We start from the raw sequence: 19,619 nt of genomic DNA, 5'->3' as shown, positions 1-19,619 counted from the left end.
GTGTCTGATTTCGGGAGGAAGGAGTAGACTCAGGAAACCTTGATGCCTTTTTGTTTTTAAGCAATCTTCTAGATGAGTTTCATGATTCCCGCAGTGTTATCCAATCTTCTTTAATTATCCTAAGACCCAGGCCCCCTTCCGATTTGGGGAGACATAGTTCCACATTTGGTAAGATGGAGGAATTTGGAGAATTTGCCTCCTTTCCAGAGGAAGGAGTAAAGAACGGACTCAATTGCCTTAATGGTGGCATTGGGGAGAGAGCAAATTCTAAACCAATAGAGGTACATATATTGGAGAACAGATCTGATAGGCTCAAGGAGACCCGCATAGGATAGGAGTTTTCCTTTCCAGAGTTGGAGCCTCTTTCTGATGAGGTCCAACATTAGAGTGCAGTGGTGGACCGATAGCCTGGCACTGATGAGAGGCAATCCGAGATACTTTATAGGGAGGTAGCCTAAAGAGAAGCCACTGATCTCAAGGAGATGGGCTTTGGAAGAGTCAAAGATTCTGAAAAAGAAGAGGCGGGATTTAAGGAGATTGATTTTAAGCCATGAGAGCTTTTCAAAGAGGTGGAAGGAGGACATGATGTTGGAGATGGATCTAGGGTCTGCTTTGGAGAAGATCATGAGATCATCGACAAAGGCTAAGTAAATGAGCTGGAGGGATTTGCATTTGGGGATGGGGGAGATGAGGTGTTGGTCCGTGGGGTATTAAATAGATTTGGAGAGAACCTCAAACGAGAGGCAGAAAAGATAGGGGGCAGCCTTGTTTGATTCCCTTAGAGGAGTTAAAGTAACTTGCAGAGCTACTGTTGACTAAGATGAGAATTGGGGCGTGGAGATGCAAGAATGGATCTAGTGGACAAAGAGAGGGGGAATGACATCTTGAGGAGGACCTCTGTGATGAACTCCCATTTAATGGAGCAAGGCTTTGTGAATGTCAATTTTGAGTAAGGCGGCAGAGGAATGGGATTGCCTATCAAAGCCCCTAACAATTTCATGGCACAAGATGAACATGAGAATAACTTACTTGAAATTCCAAGAACTGATAGAAGAAACAAGCAGAATATAATGACCTGAGCTTCCCACTCAAGGCTTGATCAACATCCCACTGATTAGACCTGCATCTCACCAGGTAACAATTGCGTCCCAGAGCCAGTAATCTGAATCTCACACATCATATTGGTAGAAACCCTAGCTTTATATAGTAGAAAATGTGGGGATTTCTCTATGGCCATTACAGATAATTAGAACTGGAGAAAACCCAAATCATATTGGATTTAGGGAACTCTGAGCCAATAGGATGAGGTCTCACACTAACACTAAAATAGAAACTAAACTGTACTACGAGACTCCACATGTGAAGAAGAGGGAAGTTTCCTAATCAAAACAGGAAACTTTAAAAAGACTCCTATGTGGTTTTAGAAACCTTTCTTTATTACATTACTGGGAAATCAAAGAAATAGAATAAACAATTAATAACCCCCCTCCCAAGATGCTGGCTTGAGTAACCAGAAAACACCCAGGACATTGGTCCAGCATGAAACAAGTTCAGTTGAACCATTAGGTTCTAAACAGGGGATCTGCAGGCTGTTCTACTGGCCTGGTTCCCTTCTTCCTATTAGCATACTTCAGGTTATGTTGATATGCTTCAAGGCCTGTGGTTGTTTTGGAAAATTTTCTTAAGTATACTGATCATGTTTGTTATTAGTTTGGAATTATTTTCTTCTGCTCTTGAGTGCCATCTTTAATGTGGCAGAGTTGGCTGCTGTTTTATTTGATTTTCTGTGTGTCCTTGGGAATCAATTTCTCAAGTTTGGTAGTGGGAGCTCTCTTAAATAATTCAGCATATTTGCAACAGATGTGTATCCCATTCATTTCTCAATGTCCCCTGTCTGCTTCAATAGAATCTTATTCGATAGTTCTATCTTTGGTATTTAGTCAAATCATTTAGCCGTTTTCTTTTAGGTGCTCCCCCTGCGCTTTGCTTTTTCTAGTTCTATTAAGGGCTTCACTCCCTAAATTTAGTCAATTATTGCTTGCAACTTGCGAATCAGACAATATATATGGGTTGATATATGAAAGTATGTGTTTTTTTTCCTCTTAATGCAGGGGTTGAAGGTATTGGAGAAGTAAATGCTGTCAAGTTGATCTCCAAATTTGGTAAGCCTAGTTACTTGTTTAAGGGAATCAATATAATTGAATTAGAATGTAATTGACGAAATTGGAAGTCTTTAAATTAATCCATGGAATGCATTTCCTAATCTCCATTTTATTCTATTAGATAGACACTTTGTTTTAAGAAATATCTGGAGCATAGTTATTAAGGCGGTAAGGCGACTGAGGCGTTTGAGGGTCTTCCGAAATGCTTTGGCGATTGGGCGACATAAGGCATCGCCTTATCGAATAAAGCATTCTGGTGTTGTTGTTGTTTTTTTATTTCCCCTAAATGTAACAATTTTATTTGGCACAAATAGCATATTAAACATTATATAATTCTACTTATATGTTAAATAAAGGTTAAAGATTCATATCAATGCAAGATATTCATTAGTAAAACAAATCGATAAAGTGAATGAACTAAGTAAGTTCATCTTCATCATAGCATATAATATAACTATTAAACAAAATTATAAATATAAAGAAAAAAAAGTTGTTAAAATATGTAAGTATTTATTATACTTACCTCTATGATGCCAAAAATGAGTGCCTAAGGTCATCCACTATATTTCTACTCCTATCAGTCTGATTAGGGCTGCAACAAAGGTCAGTATTGCTGGTGTGGCTGTGGTCGAAAATAGATTAGGCTCTCGGGTTATACATGAAAGTTGAAACAAGGTTTGAAAGAAGGTTTAGCAGGTATGGATGACAGACGTTAGGGACACACAAGGAATGAAACAGTGAGCGATTTATTTATGGTTTGTTTTAACATCATATTACAAGATGTGGGGTTATAACCGTGACTGTTTTGGTATGAGAGCCTGAAGATTCCATCTTCTGTAATGAAGACAGAGTACTGAGTGTGATAGCAATCTTTATAATGTCATTCAATTTCAACTTAATAAAGTGATGAATAGCCTCATAGAGATGAAAGAAATAGCTCCAGGGAGAAGATATACATATGACAAGTGATGCGGATAAAGTACAGGAGTGGGCTTATTTAGTGGAAATAAATAATTAAATGTTTATTTTATTGGATCACTTTAATGGGCTTAAAATATGGGTGGGCTTAAAATATGGGTGGAAGAATGAACACGTGATTTATTAGTTGTGGGATCTAGTTAGAGTTCTATTCCTGTATTTTAACTTGTTATTGAAGTGTTTTAGTTGGAATGGATTAGGTCTGTATTAATCAATCCCTGTTTCAAGCTGTTCTCTACATTATTGTTTAGTATCCTAAATCCTAATTAGTTAAGACCTCCTCGGACAACAACACAACAACACTCAGGCTTATCCCAACTTAATGAGGTCGGCTACATGGATCCATATAAAATGTAGGGAAAGAAAATGATGTAAAAGGTGAGAGATGAGAAAAGAAAGGTGAGAGTAGAACAGAATTTGGATTTTGTCTGGTTCTGTGAGATTCAGAGCTCGTCTGCTGTTGATTCCAAGGTAGTAATTCAAGTGGTGATTCGTGAATTACATATCCTCTTCTGATCATCTTTTTCTCTTGATATTTTAAGTAGTCAAAGTTCTCTCATTTATTCCAGTGCATGCTTGTCTCTTCCAATTCTGGTTTGTTAATCGTGTCTAGTTCTGTTTGGCCGATTCCTATTCTGTTTAGCTTTAAATCTGTCTTCTGAAATTTGTTATCTATCGGCACCACAGCAGATGCATACAACTTTGGACCTAACGGCCGGCCCCATAACCTTTCAGAATGAGGGATCCCCGTTGGAAACAACCACGGTATAGTTGGAGAACGAATCAGAAAGGTTTTTACCTCTTTCTCTTCTCTCCAGCACTCTCGGACTGATCATATTTCTGCAACAAAGCAAGCTTAGTAATGAATCTAATGGAAATTTAGATCTCTGTCCGCTTGGAATATTTTAACTTTCTAGTTGAAGTTCAGTTTCAGAATTTCTATTTCTGGTTCAATTTCAGGTCTCCTACCTGTAGTCAAACTCTTCTCAATCTTCAGTTCAGGTCTCCTAACTGTCTCTTTTAGTGTGTCCTCCTCTGGCCCTCCTCTTTCTGGTTCGATCCAACCTTTTCACCGGAGCCTCATCAACCCGGCTCTTGCTGATAACCCATATTCCTCATATAACCCTGCCTTCCACCTCCAACCCTCCTACCACCTCTTATCCGACTACCCACCATATTCCTGACTCTTCGGATCCCTCCACTACCCTTGTGGGTCATCTCATCTCCCCTTCTCCCTTGCCCTATTTACCTCTCTGTACCTTTGAAGAATTTCTGAGAGCTCCTCTCTGACCGCCTGCCTCTGCTTCAGGTCACGTTTTCTCGAGAGCTTCCCTCTCGCCTACTGGTCTTCTTTCTGCTGCAACCACCATGCCTCGCCTGCCGCTGCCTGCCCAGCTGGTTGCCCCATCGACCTCAGGCATTGGCTGATCTGGTTGTAGCCCCTCCTTGGGCTTTGTTACGTCCACTCCTGCTGCCCTTCTGGCTGCTACTCCCCTGCATAGTCATCACGGCGCCTTGGAAGGCTATCCTCGTCGTCTGCAGTCTGCATAGGCCCTTCCTGCACTATTGCCCCCTATTGCCGCTGCTTCTGGTCCCGCTCCAACTGCTCTCAGTGCCTTGCCAATTGCTACTTCCTCTGGAACTATCACTGCCTGCCCACCTGCTGCTTCTTTTGCTGCTACATCCTTTGATGAAGGCTCTTCGGCCAAAGCTTCCTCTATTATATCTTTGTATGCCTGCTTATGACCTCCTCCTCTGAAGCCGCCTCACCCCCTTCCGTCCACCCCAGTGCTCCTGATGCTTCTCTTGGCGATGTAGATGCCACTTTTCCTCGCCCCTCTGATACTAATATTGCGCCCCTGCACTTGCCTGCCTCCAGTAAGAATTTCTGTCTCTAAGAAGCCGAGCTCCTCTAAAGCCTCGACTAAAGGGCGTGCTCTCAAAAACAGTAATGCTACTTCTGGAAACAAGGTCCCCTTGTCAACCAAGCCTTCTCCCCTTAAGGAATACCATCGGATGCCTAGGTATCCCCTGTCTTTGGTCATCAGAGGCCCACCTCTAGCCCCCCAGAGGTTCAGACCCTTCCTCCCCCTGCCCCTTCTTTATGATCCATTGGACCATATGGAACATCCATCTGCACTCGGATTCGCTCCTCTAATATTGTTCTTTGCTATCTTCTTGAAACCAGAGTTCTCGAAACTAATGCCTGTCGCATTACGGCTTCCATTGCTCCTCATTGGCATCTCATCTCCAATTATTCCCATTGTCCTAATAGGTGTTTCTGGATCCTCTGGAACCCCTTTAAGCTCCTCTTCAAATTACCTTCTTCTCCTCTCAATGTCTCCATCTGTCAATCTCTGACCCCTCTGGATTCAATCCCAACTTCTTCACTATCATCTATGCTTTGAATTGTGCCTTGATAGGCTCTCCTTCTGGACGGACCTGCGTTCTCTTGCTTCCCTTGCTAGATCCCTCCGTTAGGGGATTTCAGGAGACTTTAATATTGTTCTTTTGGGCATGAAAAACAAGGGGGTGCCCCTATTGACCCTTCCTCTATTGATCTATTCATTGATTGTATTGTGGACATTGGAATAAATGATCTCAGATGGTCGGGATAATCGATGTAGTGGGCCTAGTAGAGTTGCTTGTAAACTCGACAGGGTTCTTATCAATGAAGCTTGGATTGTCTCCTTCCCTTCCTGCCATTCCTTCTTTGATCCCCCCGGTATTTCTGACCACAACCCTATCTCCCTCTTTGTTCGTCCTCGCATCTTCTTTTGGCTGTAAACCCTTTAAATTATTTGACATGTCTCTTTATCAGGATTTCCTCCCCATTTTTCGTGAGGCTTGGGCCATCCCTGTCTTCGCTTCCTCTACCCCCCTCATTGCCTTTGCCAGAAAGCTTAAGAATGCTAAATCTGCCCTCAAATGCTGGAACTCTTCCACCTTCGGTAATATCTCCTCTACGGTTTCCTCTTATAGAGATAAGCTTGATTCCATTCAGTCCAGGCTCCAATTTGATCTTTATAATCTTGATCTTGCTGAGGAAGAGAAATTGGTTGCCTCAGAGCTTTCCTCCCTGCTTGACCAAAAGGAGAGCTTCCTCTGCCAGAAAGCGAGAATCAAATGGCTTGAGCTCGGTGATTCTAACTCTGCTTAGTTCCTCAGATCCCTCAAAGCCATGAATAATGCCAACTCTATTCCCTTGCTTATTTCCAGAGATGGCTCTTCCCTCCACTCCCCTGAGGATATGAAGACTAAAGATGTTTCCTACTTTTCTGAGTTGTTCAATCCTCCACCCTCCCCCTCTTTTGGCCCCTTCCCCAGGGCCTGCTCAATAAATTCATCCCCGACCACCTCCTTCCTTCTCTCCATTCTATCCCCTCCGATGATGAGATTTTGGCTGCCATCCTTTCCCACAATGCTAATAAATCTCCTGGGCCTGATGGCTTCAGCATGGGTTTTCTCTCCTCCTGCTGGGATATCATTAGATCTGTTCTCATCTCTGCGATCAAAAGCTTCCTTTTTGCCATAATTAAATCAAAGGGATAAATCATACGTTTCTGTCTTATCCCTAAGACCGAGGGTGCTTGCTCCATGTTTGCTTCATACGTATTTCCTTTTGTAATCTCTACAAGTTTATTACCAAAATCCTAGCCAATAGGATCCAAGAGGTTGTTGATTCGCTGGTCAGTGCTAACCAATCAACTTTCATTGCTAGTAGAAGCATAGCTGACATCATTTTGTATAATGAGATCGTGAGAGGGTTTGACAGGAAATGCCACTCTACCTCTGCCCTCCTTAAGATCAACATCCACAACTTTTGACTTCATCAATTGGGACTTTATCTTCAGATTCCTGCTCCAGATGTCTGTGAGGGTAGCTGTCAGAGAAATGGACTATGCCTCCCTGTCCTCTCTCCTCTCCCTTTCTCTTTCATGCAATGGGAGGGGTTCGTGTCATGTGTGCTTTGCTTGTGGGCCCCGTACTGCCGTATCGCCGCTTGTAAATACGTGGAGGCCTATTTCGCAAGAGTGTAAAATTCGGCATTTGAGATGGTGGTTTGATGATGGTCCGATACAGGGATTGGGATCATACAAATGGAGTTTGGAATCGCCACCTAGGGTTATGGGCCCAAGACTCGGGGGGCCTGATTCCTGAGAAAAGAGCCCAAAATTTGGTCTGGTCTAGAGATTTAGGGTAAGTGTCAGGTTACAGAATTGAGAAGGTGTTAGGCACCCAATATGCCCGGTTCAACCGGTCTTCCTACTAGATGCTTGAGAACGAACATTTTTCACAATTATTCCTATTCCACATGCATGGCTAAGTTATCACACATATACATTGATTGAATTCGGACAGACCTTCGGCTAGGGAAAGCTATTTCCGGATTTGGATTCGGACTGAGCTTCGGCTAGGGAAGGCTATTTCTTGATTTAGGATGAGGTGGCACTTCGGCAGAGCTTCCGCTGGGGATAGGCTAAGGGAGGGCTAGGCTGAGGTGGCACTTTGGCAGAGCTTCCGCTGGGAATGGCTATTTCTGGAAAGATTCTAGGGACACTCAGATAGGGGTTCGGCTAGGAATGGCTATTTCTGAAAAGAAATGAGCTGACCTAAAAATAGATTGAAGAACTCTAAAGTCCTGAAGAACACTTTGAAGATCCGAACAGAGTTTCAGATCTCAACAAAGATCTCTTCGTAGACCCGAAGAACCTCAAAAAAGGGGGGTTTCTATCTCAGGAACGCTTAAGAATGCTCAAGAACACTTAAGAACACTCAAGAACACTAAAGGGAGGTGGCTCAAGAACATATTGTTTTTGGCTAAAAACTGGATCAAACTAAGAATTTGGATTGAAGATCTTCAAGATCCCGAAGAACACTTCGAAGATCCGAATGAGTTTTCGGATCTTGACGAAGATCGTTCCAAAGATCAGAAGAAAATCAAGAGGGGTAGAGGAGGAAAATTTCACTATGAAAAAGTGAAGGGGGATTCTGGTGTGTTAGTCTGTTTTTTCTAAGGGAGGGGGGTATTTATAGTTTTTTCTGGCCAAATAAGAGGGGGAATCCCTTTATCCAGTGGACGAAAGGGGGCTCTTGCCTAAAGTGAGGGGATAGGGTTTTTGTCCAATGGGTAAAAGGGGGAGTTGAAGGAAAAAATGGGTGGAGAGGGCTTTTGTCCAGTGGGTAAAAGGGGGTTTTCAAAAAAACGAGAGAAACTTTAGCCGAAAAAGCGATTTTCAGAAAAACGGGAGGAACACCAATTCCGACCACTAACGTCGGCACAGGGGACCAGGCCGAAGTGCCCGAGGTATGGTCAGTTTAGGCCGGTAGTGCGGGTGACATCACGGGTGCGCGACAGATGAAGTGCTGGAATGTGGGCAGCAGTGAGCAGAAGGGTTGGCAAGGCCGCGGGCCTATGCCCGCGGGGGCACAGCCCAGTAGGCCATGGGCAGGGGGCTGTGTGCAGCGGGGGGCTGGTGTGTGCAGCAGCCCATAGGCAGCAGCCATGCGCCGTTGCCAAGGGCAGCGAGCATATGCCGCATCCATAGGCAGCAAGCACGTGCGCGATTATGAGTTTTTCCGGTAACATTTACAGGAGATCCGTAGGTCCGATTTTGGCATGTCATATATCGTGGGAATCGTATTTCCGAGCACTATCCATCTGTACGGTCATCTTGACTGGATTCCTTCGTATATAAAAATCCAAAATTAGACCCCCTTCTCTCCCGCGTGGGGATTTCCAGGGTTTCAGGTCCAGGAGTGTTCCTGGGTTATCTGGGTAGGTAGGGGATGAATTTTGGGGAATTTGGGATAGGTGGGGGATTTTTCCAGGTTTTCGACTGGATTGTCCGCGTGCGTAGCATATGTGCGAGAAAGCGTGATATTTCGGGGATGATTGCGGGAGATCCATCGGTCCGATTTTGGCGTATCATATATCGTCGGAATCGTATTTCTGAGCACTATTCATCTGTACGGTCATCTTGACTAGATTCTTTCATATATAAAAAGCTTAAATTAGACCCCTTCTTTTCTGCGTAGGGATTTTCAGGGTTTTGGGTAGGGGAATGTTTCCATTAGTATCTCTGTTGGTTGGAAGTCGGAAGTTGCGTCTGAGATCCATATTTCATCATATCTGGAGGAGGGTGACAAAATTGGGTGTCTACAGAATGCCCCCTCTTTGGCTGAGGCCTATGCCAACAGTCGAAGGGCAAAGAAAAGAATGACCACATTTTGTCACTCGGAGCATGTACTGCCGTCATCTTGCTCAGTTATGACGGAGTTGAAAAATGCAACAGAATATCTCCTAACTAGTAACTATGAAGTGGAGGACTTACCTGGGGCTGCCAATTGTGGAAAGGAATTCACTGCTCTTCCAAAGGTTAGTACTTTGATCTTTGATTTTCTTTAGCTGGGCTTCACATGTGTCAGTTCAGGGAATATGGTCTCCATGTTGGGTCTTTCGAGCCAATCTGGACTATCTGGGACCGATGGTTACAAAGAGAGGAATTCGCTGCTCTTCCAATCTTGCAACAAGTAAAAATATTTGATTCTTTGATTTTCCTTAGCTGGGCTTCACATGTGCCAGTTCTGGGAATTTTGGTCTCCAGACTGGTTCTTTCGAACCAATTTGGACCATATGGTCTTCCAGGTGGGTTTTTCAAACCGGGCTGGGCTATCTGATTTTTCAGGTGGGTTCTTTCGAACCGGGTTGGGCTATCTGGCCTTGTCAATTACATGAAAGAAATTCGTTGCTCTTTCTACCCTGTAAAAGACATTAAAAATTGATTTGGATTTTCGATTTGAATTTTGAATTTTGATGCTTGATTTGGAATCTTTTAATTCTTGCTTTTGATTTGGAATTTGGTTTGAATTTTGATGCTTGATTTGGAATCTTTTGATTTGCTCTTGGATTGAATTTCGACTTTTGAATTGGAATCCCAAATTTTTTTTATGAATTTTTTTTTTATATAAAATGGGCCCCCTCCCCTCTTTATTCTCATTTTAACTTTTCTGGGTGAGTTTTGAGTTCCTGGAGCTCTCTGGTTTTTCCTAAAGTTTTCCTTCTTGTTCTTGGAGTTTTTCACCTTGCTCTTGAAGTTTTCCTTCTTGTTTTTGGAGTTTTTGACCTTGCTCGTGAAGTTCTTAAAGATTTTCATTTTGTTCTTAAGGGAGGAGTTATTTGGAGAATTTGATATTCTTACGGGCTTTTGTGCTATTTGGGAAGCTTTCCAGGGTTTCATATAATTTTGGAAAGTTTGGGGCTCTTTGCAATTTTGGAAAATTTCTGGGGCTTTTTGCAATTTTTGAAAATATGGCTGAACATAGGAAGAAGAAGACTTTGGGAGAGGTCCAGCTCGAGAGTTGCAACAGTCCTTCCCACAAGTATGAGAGCCTGGCCAACTGGTATTCCAGGCAGACTCTTCACAACAGCCGGAATCACATCTGCAACTCCATATGGGGTTCCTGGGTAAGTCTTTATATTTTATTCATTATTTTGATCATCTTTTATTTCTGTATTGTTGTTCTCTTTTTTTTTTTTATTTATAGTATTGTTTTTGCTTTTTGCTGTTTTTTCTTTATTTATTTATTTCTTTATTTTTATTTATTTCCATTAGCATGAGGGGAAGGAACCACCTACCTTGGCCTCCTATGGCCATCCGAATATGGTTCAGTCTTGGCATAGGATGCTCCCTCGCAGGGTGAAGGAGATGCTTGATGATACCTATCTATGCCGGCTGGCTCTTGTTGAGACCCGGAAGTTTAATCCGGCATTGGTGGGCGCCCTGATGGAGTAGTGGTGGCCGAGTACTCACACTTTCCACCTTCCTGTTGGCGAGATCACCATTACGCCTATGTGCTTCTATGCCTTGACAAGCATTCCATTTGGGGGTAGATCCATGACCCTACCCGCAAGATTTCCGATTGCCAGGGAGTTTACAGATCTGATCGGTATCACCACTAAAGTCGGCCAGACATACATCTGCCTAGGGGAGATTAGTGCCCGATGGTGGAAAGTCATCCTGGGGGAGAATCCAGGCAACATGTCTCAGATAGCACGTTCCTTTCTGCTGTTTGCCATGGGTCAGTGCCTCTTCAGTGACCTCCGAGGAGTAGATATCCGCCTGGTGTACTTCCTCAAAGATCTTTGCACAGTAGATTCCAGGGACTGGGGCGGGGCCGCCTATGCATCTCTTGCAGTCCCTGGACCTGCTGTCCTATGGAGATAGGGGCCTCAAGGGGGTGGGCTACATTATCTAGGTAACTTTCCTTCCCATATCTATTTTCTTTCAGTCATTTGGTCTGCACTTTCTTACTTTGATTTCTTGAAACAGCCTTGGTGTTTTGAGCACCTGGGGACCATAGCCCCTAAACTGAGGGATCCTGAGACATTCTTCTCCCCCCTGGCCAGTTGGGAGATAACCAAGTGGTCTGGGCCCAACACCATCCTTCAGGGACCACTGCTCGTTCTCTTGTGAATGATCTCACTGAGGTTTGCCATGTCTGACATTGAAATTCTATTTGCCTAATGCTGTACTTACCCTTCCTTGGTTTTGCAAGTTACTTAGAGACCATTCCATGACCTCGTATTTCTGGATTCCAAGTCGCCTTAGCTCATCAATTATTCGAGAATCGAGTCCTTTTTCAGGGCATGTGGGGCCATGCCTGGTACTTAGGAGAGAGAGTAGTACCCCAGTGGTCAGATATCGATCCACGCCCTTCTCCCGGTCTTCCTCCACCCACTATGCATTGTTCAGAGATTGTCCCTGCAGACGAGATGAAGCGCTTGGCTAACGGAGTATGGGAGGACTCCTTTCTTGATTCGGATAGGGACTACGGAGCCTTCCTGGAGGAGGAGACAGTGTGCACCCCTCTCGGTCCTGATGGTCCAGTGGTATGTTGCCCGTTCTTGAGTATTTCCTGTAGATTCTTCCTTGTTTTAGTCTTGAATGATGTTCTTTTAGTGGAGAGTAAGACGTGTAGATCCTTCTGCCATTCGGTCGCATGCCAGTGCTACTGATCCTTCACAAGCAGGGCCCTCTACTAGTGTCAGCGGGTCTCCCAGGGTTGCTAACGTCCCCTTTCGTGGCTTCCCTGCCTGGACTTATCCCAACGCAGCCAACCCCAGTCTCCCTCATCTTTTGGAGTCGAACACAGATGTAGACGCTTCCCTTGGGCTGCCTATTTCTTATGATTATGTGAGTATCTGATCATTTTCCAATTAACCCTTGACTTCCTTTGGCTGATATGCTATTTCTTAGGTGACCCCGGAGGTTTATGCTGAGGTTAGGAGGATGCACTATGGCTTGTGCGAGGTGATAGTTGCCAAGAATCGGGAGATTGCTTGATAGGGTGCACTGATTGAGGACCTGACCCAGAGGTTGGAACAGGTTGGACTAACATCTGTGGATTCCCCAGTGCTTCAAGAGGATGGTTTAGAGTACGGTTTGGATGATGGCTTCTGACCCATAGGGATTTGTTTCTGTATTTCCTACAAACACAAACACATGGATATATATATATATATTTTTGTTTTTTTCTTTTTCCCTCCCTTTGTTTGTTCATTATTTATTTTAGCATCTTTATAAAAACTTACTTTTGGCACAGAAAATCTTTCTTCCCTTTTTATTTTTGTTTTTTGTTTTTTTTGCTTACAATGCTTAGGCACAATCAATTCCATAACTCAAGTCATAATTAGAATAATCGGGATAACACGAAAATTCAAATACTTCCTCTTTCCATTACCAAGTGAATTACATGAAAAGGGGGACAATTTTCCTACCATAGACGGGATAGGTCAATAACAAGGTGGGGAGACAATTCTTGAGGTGGGTGAAAGTTCACTAACTCTTTTGGGTCCGTCTCCTCGAGCCCGTATTGTCGGCTGATGTGCATAGGCAAATAAAAGGACGTGTGGGTCAATCCCATCAATCTGACATAGTTGTGGCTAGGGGTCTTCATCAGAAAATCTTCTTGTGGCTTCCCTGGGCACCTCCATGCGATATCCTACACAGTCCTTTCCTGCAGGTACTTTTCCCAATCGGTGATAAGGTTGAATTCAGAAACTTCTCTCTTATCCCGATAGCAAAAAACTCCGAGTGGGCTTCCCCTTAATGGCTTGGTGAGCTTCAGTTTCTCGAGGAGCCAAATCTGAAAAATAGCAGGACTCCCCGGATAATGATCTAGTCCGAATCTATGGCCATAGCTCATGTCATCAAATCCCTTGAACGTTTCTGCAAGAACCGTAGGGATGATGTCACCTCCCTTCTTCAACTGTTTTACTACCTCAATCAGAACAGATGGTGCACCATGCCTAGGAGTGCGGAGAACATAATGAGCTATCATGCAAAGTAAATAAGCATCCAGGGATCTCTGCTGATGGATTCCTCCTATTGGTAGATATTGGATGAAGATCTGAGCCACCTTTAGTATGTTGATCTTCCCATACCTGACAAACGGCTTTACTTCTTCTTCTTTCCATCCGAAGAAATCCTAAATTTCCTCTAAGCAATCTTCCTTCAAAGAGGGTTGGAAAAAACTGCCTATGGGTGGAGATAGCATACAAACCCGAAATTCTTCAAGAGTTGGGCAAATCTCTGCTAATCCAAACCTAAATACATGTAGGTTGGCATCCCAGTGTTGAGACACTATCGGAGCAAATGGTGATGTAGCTTCACACATCCAACCTGGCCAAGAAATGACACATTCATGGATTCTAGCAATCCTGGTGCCCTTATATTTATGTCTAAGGTCCATTTCCTCAACGTCTTATCCAACGAGCCCATGAGTTTTTCTGAAGCCAATACAAACAACGAGATATGATGTTTTATCAAAGCATTACTAATTAGCTAATGATTCAAACAAACCACTGTTGCATCAAACTCTTTTTTTTTTTTTTTTGGCTTTGACTGATCAAGGGTGGGGAATAAACTGGCCTTGATAAACTGGTGCCGGGTGGCGATTTTCTTTTAAGGGATAGAATCCTGGATAAGACTGGACGGGCCATAGGTGAATGACAGATACCTAATGGCCTTACATGCCGAATGACGATTCTTGGGGGATAGAATCTTGGATAAAAAGTAACAGACCAAGGGGTGGATGACAGATACCTAATGGCCTTTCATGCCAAATGGCGATTCTTGGGGGACACAAACTATAATGATCTTTTAAGGTATTTTGACTATTAATCAAGGAACCGACTTTTTTCCTTTAGATGGTTGAGACTGCACTTGCACATGTCAAGTTACCTATGTAGCCCTCGAAAGGAATCAGGTCTGATGTAGTTTAGGCTATTCGCCCTTTCAGACATAATATTTCTTGAGTTGATCCATGTTGACCAATCTGGGTATTTCTTCGCCATTGTGGTCTACAAGTTTCACAGCTTTGCCTGGTAGAATTTCTTTGACAGTGAATGGGCCGCTCCAGTTGGGCCTGAATTTTTCTCTTGGGTCATGAATTGGGGCTCTTTGTTCTTGAAGAACAAGTTCGCCTTCCTCTATGTGACGGGGCTTCACTTTCTTGTTAAAGGCCCTAGCCATTCTCAGTTGATATTTCTTCAGATTATCCATAGCTTTCATGCCCCTTTCATCGAGAAAATTGAGCTCATCATGTTTGGACTTCACCCATTCTCCTTCAGGTAGCTGACTATCAAGGAGTACCCTTAAGGACGGTACCATGATTTCCACGGGTAGAACTGCCTTAACTCCATATAGCAAAGAGAAAGGTGTTGCCCTTGTCGAGGATCGTATAGAAGTCTGGTATGCCCATAAGGTAAGGGGTAACTTATCAGCCCAATCCTTATGTGTTTCCGCCATTTTCTGTAGAATGACTTTGATATTCTTGTTATCTACTTCTACTGCCCCATTGGTCTGCGGCCTGTAAGTGGTAGAGCAATGCCTTCTGATACCAAACTTTGTGCAGATTTTGTCGGTCTTGCCTCAGAAGTGGGATCCCTGATCTGATATCAATTCTTAAGGTACTTTATATTGCGCAATGATATTTCTTGGATGAATTTGGCTACCTTAGCAGACGTGAGGACTGTATAGGACTGAGCTTCTACCCACTTGGTGAAATAATCAATGGCTATCAAGATGAACTCGTGGCCATTGGATGCTTTGGGGTTGACCTTTCCAATGATATCAATGCCCCAAGTGGAGAATGGCTAAGGTGAACTGAGCGAATGCAACTCTGTTGGCGGGATATGTATGGTATTAGCAAATATCTGACACTTGTGGCATTTTCTGACAAAGTCCACGCAATCTGCTTCCATTGTGCTTCAGTAATATCCTAGCTTGAGGATCTTCTTAGATAACATCTTGGCATTCATGTGGGATTCACAGAGACCTTGATGAATTTCTTCCATAGTTGTAGCTTGTTCCTCATCTACAGACAACAACTGTATTCCATCATAGGATCTCTTATATAACAAATCCTCTTGGAGAAAAAACTGGGTGGCATATTTTCTCAGAAACTTCTTCTCTTTGTCAGTTGCTTCAACTGGGTACTTCCTTTCCCTGATGAAATCCACTATGTGAGTGAACCAAGACCGACCATCCACAGTGAGAGTTCACGGAATTCTGATAAATGGGCCTACTTTATTATACCAAGAAGGGTCGAACTCCAGCCATAGGGTTGCACTCTACCATAGAAGCCAAGGTTGCAAGGGCATCAGCAAACCTGTTGTTATCCCTCTGGAAGTATTTGAATGAAATCTTTTTAAAGTGCTCAATCACCTCTTCCAGATGTTCTTGATATGGCTTCAACTTTTCATCTCTAGTTTTCCACTTTCCTTGCGTCTGACAAATGACAATGGATGAATCTCCATACACCTTGATCCTTTTAACCCCAATGGTCAGGGCCGTTTCTAGTCCCAAAGCACAAGCTTCATACTCAGCAATATTGTTGGTACAGGGGAAGTCGAGGCAGAATGATGAAGGCAAATAAAGACCGTCAGGAGTGACGAGCAATATTCTTGCGCCACATCCCTTCTGATTGGCCGCTCCATCAAAGAATAACTGTCATTCATTAATTGTATCTTCCTCTACCGCTACGATTCCTTCATCGGGAAAGGCATCATCCAAGGATCTTCCATCTTTTGTGGGGTGAGCAACCAAATGATCAGCTATGGCTTGATCCTTGATAGATTTCTGAGTAACATAGGTGATGTCAAACTCTGATAGCAAAAGTAACCAACGGGCCATCCTTCCTGTTATGGCCGGTTTCTCGAAGAGATATTCGATGGGATCCATCTTTGAGATCAAGTGCACTGGATAGGAAACCATGTAGTGTCGCAACCTTTTAGTTGCCCACATCAACGCAGCACAAGTTCTTTCCAAAGATGTGTACCGGGTCTCATATTCGATAAACTTCTTACTGTGGTAATATGTGGCATGCTCTACCCCCTTTTCTGTTTCCTTCTGTGCTAGCAAAGAGCCTATGGAATATTCTCCCATGGACAGATACAACAGAAGTGGTTCTCCTTCCACTGGCGGTGTCAATACTGGTGGGTTCATAAGGTACTCCTTGATCTTGTCAAAGGCTTGTTGGCATTGGTCATTCCATTCCCTGGGCTAATCCTTCTTCAACAACTTGAAAATTGGTTCACAGATTGTAGTCAACTGAGCTATGAATCTGCTAATATATTGGGTGTGACCTAGAAATCCTTATATTTGCTTCTCAGTCCGAGGCGTGGGTATTTCCTGAATTGCCTTGATTTTGATAGGGTCGACTTCAATGCCTCTTTCACTCACCAAGAAGCCTAACAACTTTCCTGCTGTTGCCCCAAACATACACTTCTGAGGGTTCAACTTCAGTTGATACTTCTTGATTCTTTCGAAGAATCGCCTTAGTGCGGGAATATGCCCCTGCCGATCTTTTGACTTTACTATCATGTCGTCCACATAGACTTCCACATCTTTGTTCATCATGTCATGCAACATGGCCGTGGCTACTATTTGATAAGTTGCACCGGCATTCTTCAGTCCAGAAGGCATCACCTTGTAATAATAGGTTCCCCATGGAGTGGTGAAGGCTGTTTTCTCACGATCCTCTGGGTGCATGCTTATTTGGTTGTATCTCGAGAATCCATCCATGAATGATAACAAAGCATGCCCTACCGTATTATCTACCAATACGTCAATGTGGGGTAGTGGGATGTCATCTTTAGGGCTCACTTTGTTAAGATCTTGGAAGTCCATGCACATCCGTACCTTCCCATCTTTCTTTGGTACTGGTACAATATTGGCCAACCAATGGGGGTACTTCACCACCTGTAGGAACCCCACATTCCATTGCTTCACAACTTCTCTGATCTTTTCACTCTATTCTGGCTGCATTCTTCGGAGCTTCTATTTTACCGGCTTTGCCCCAGGGTAAGTCGGCAATCGATGCTGCACGATGTTGGGGTCGATACCAAGTATATCCTTGTAAGACCAAGCAAAGACCTCCGCGAATTCCTTCAGAAGATTAATCATCCACTCTGCTTCTTCGTCATCAAGGGTAGTGCCAATTTTTACCTCTTGAAGTCATTGGTCGGTTCCTAAATTAATAACCCGAGTATCCTCATGGATGGGTTGGGCTTTCTTTGGCTTGCATTGTTTTATTAATTCTTGATATTTATTAATATTATCATCGGAAAAAGGAGGCAAGTCATACTCGGAATCAGAAATTTCATTAATGAAAGGAGTAACAGACTCGACATATAAGGACTCTGGACTCTTCTCAAGAGGGGAGGCTGACATGAAATCATTAACAACAGATTTGACTACAGACTCGATAATTGGCTTGATGCTTTTGCCAGGGGTATTCAGGCTGGTTGACTTAAAAGCATTAGCAAACTTGAAGTTTTCTCCAATGCTTATCCAGTTCAGAAGTGGTTCAGTGGCCTGATGGATGAGGAGATGTGGCAAAGGGCCTTCTCCTTCTGAGAAAGTTGTTGCTACTTCTTCAGTGGCGTAATAGTTCCCCTGGGTAGGTGCCCGCTTCTTCACAAATACCAGCTGATCAATCTCGTGCTCTCAGAAGTAGAACTTTATGAGGGGTGAAGATTGGTGGAGACTGCTTAATCCTTTTTCTATGAAGTCCATCTTTTCGAGCCTGTTGAGGGATGCCATACTGATGCCTCGGTCACATCTTTGACTACCTTCACGAGCCTTCCCATTGCAATTGGTTTGGGCACAGTACATACAAACCATCATCCTCTATGCTCTCCTCTGTTTTGCATACGTGCTTCTTCCTCCAAAAGGATGGGGTTTGAGCTCATGCAATTCTCGGGCTCTTGGCTCTTGGCTCTTGTAGGAGAGAGCAAATGAAGCCTTTCACATCAAGGGAAAGTGGTAGACTCCAGGTGAGTCTTATCTTCTTTTCCCACTCCCTTTTCAGGAGGATTCGAGACTTGGCAACTCTTTAGATTGAATTAGTGTTGTGGGGTTACCAGAGGTGAACCCATCTTCAATCATTACAACTTCCGCTATCCCAGTAATGCAGCTGTCTTGGTCACTTTCCTTGACTAGCATTTTCTGTTGTTCAACTTCATAAGTCACCCAGTCGAACTCGTCTTGGAAGAACACTTCAAATCCTAGTTGTATCTTAGCGGTGGTTTCATCAAACCACAGCTCCACATTTTCGCAAAAAGGGAAGTCCTCTCCTTTCACGAAGTACCCATTGAGAGTAGGGTAGTAAGTGATGGAGATCTTCCTAGCCATTCTAGTCATCCTCAACAGTTTCTGCCCTTTGACAGTTGGGGGAGTGTACCGGAGACATTTTTTTTCCTTTGTTCACCTCCAAACTAGGCTGCTTTGGAACTCCTTGATGATATTTCCCCATATGCCAGGAAAGTACTGTATGTTCTTCATCATCTGATTCACTGGCGGGCTCCAGATGGCTTCATAGTTAGCTGGGATTTTCTCCTTTGGAGCTGCTTTAGCAATGACTGCACATGTGTTGTCTAATTCAAAACCACTCAGTTGATCCTCCTGGTCTTGTTCTTCCCCCTTTTCAATGCTGGCCAAAGTGTTAAACCACTTCAGGATCTCCGACCACTAAGACCACCTTCCCCTTGTAAATGAACTTCATTTTTTGATGGAGACTAGAGGACACCGCCTTCGTAAGATGCAACCAAGGCCTTCCCAAGAGCATGTTATAAGCTGTCGGTATATCAATGACTTGGAAATCAACATCAAACTTCACCGGGCCAATCTTTACAGCAAGGGTAATAATGCCAATGATCTTCCTCTTAGTATTATCGTATGTCTTTATGGTTTGGGTGGTTGGCCTCATTTCTTCCAAGTTGATGCTGGTACTCTTTGTTGATCTCAATGGTAGCACATTCAAGGCGGACCCGTTGTCAACAAGAACCTGGGGAACCACTTTGTCAAGGCATTCAACCGTAATGTGAAGAGCCCGATTGTGTTGGGTTTCCTTAGGAAGCTTGGAATCTGAGAACATTAGGGATTGCACCGCATATGTTACCCCTATTATATA

The 19,619-nt window shown here is 43.6% G+C and overlaps 1 protein-coding gene across 2 annotated transcripts in view; it reads left to right on the top strand.

Moving 5' to 3' along the window:
* The window catches only part of LOC122087636 (DNA polymerase I), a 154,820-nt gene that overhangs the window by 87,596 nt on the left and 47,605 nt on the right, over positions 1-19,619 (top strand). For both annotated transcript variants that reach the window (XM_042656835.1, XM_042656834.1), the window contains one exon: positions 2,112-2,162. In XM_042656835.1, coding sequence (XP_042512769.1) covers positions 2,112-2,162 — 51 coding nt within the window. The remainder of the gene's footprint in view (positions 1-2,111; positions 2,163-19,619) is intronic.

This window comes from Macadamia integrifolia, chromosome 8 (genome assembly GCF_013358625.1).
Source record: "Macadamia integrifolia cultivar HAES 741 chromosome 8, SCU_Mint_v3, whole genome shotgun sequence".
Classification (NCBI taxonomy): domain Eukaryota; kingdom Viridiplantae; phylum Streptophyta; class Magnoliopsida; order Proteales; family Proteaceae; genus Macadamia; species Macadamia integrifolia.
This window is presented reverse-complemented; position numbering and strand designations above follow the sequence as displayed.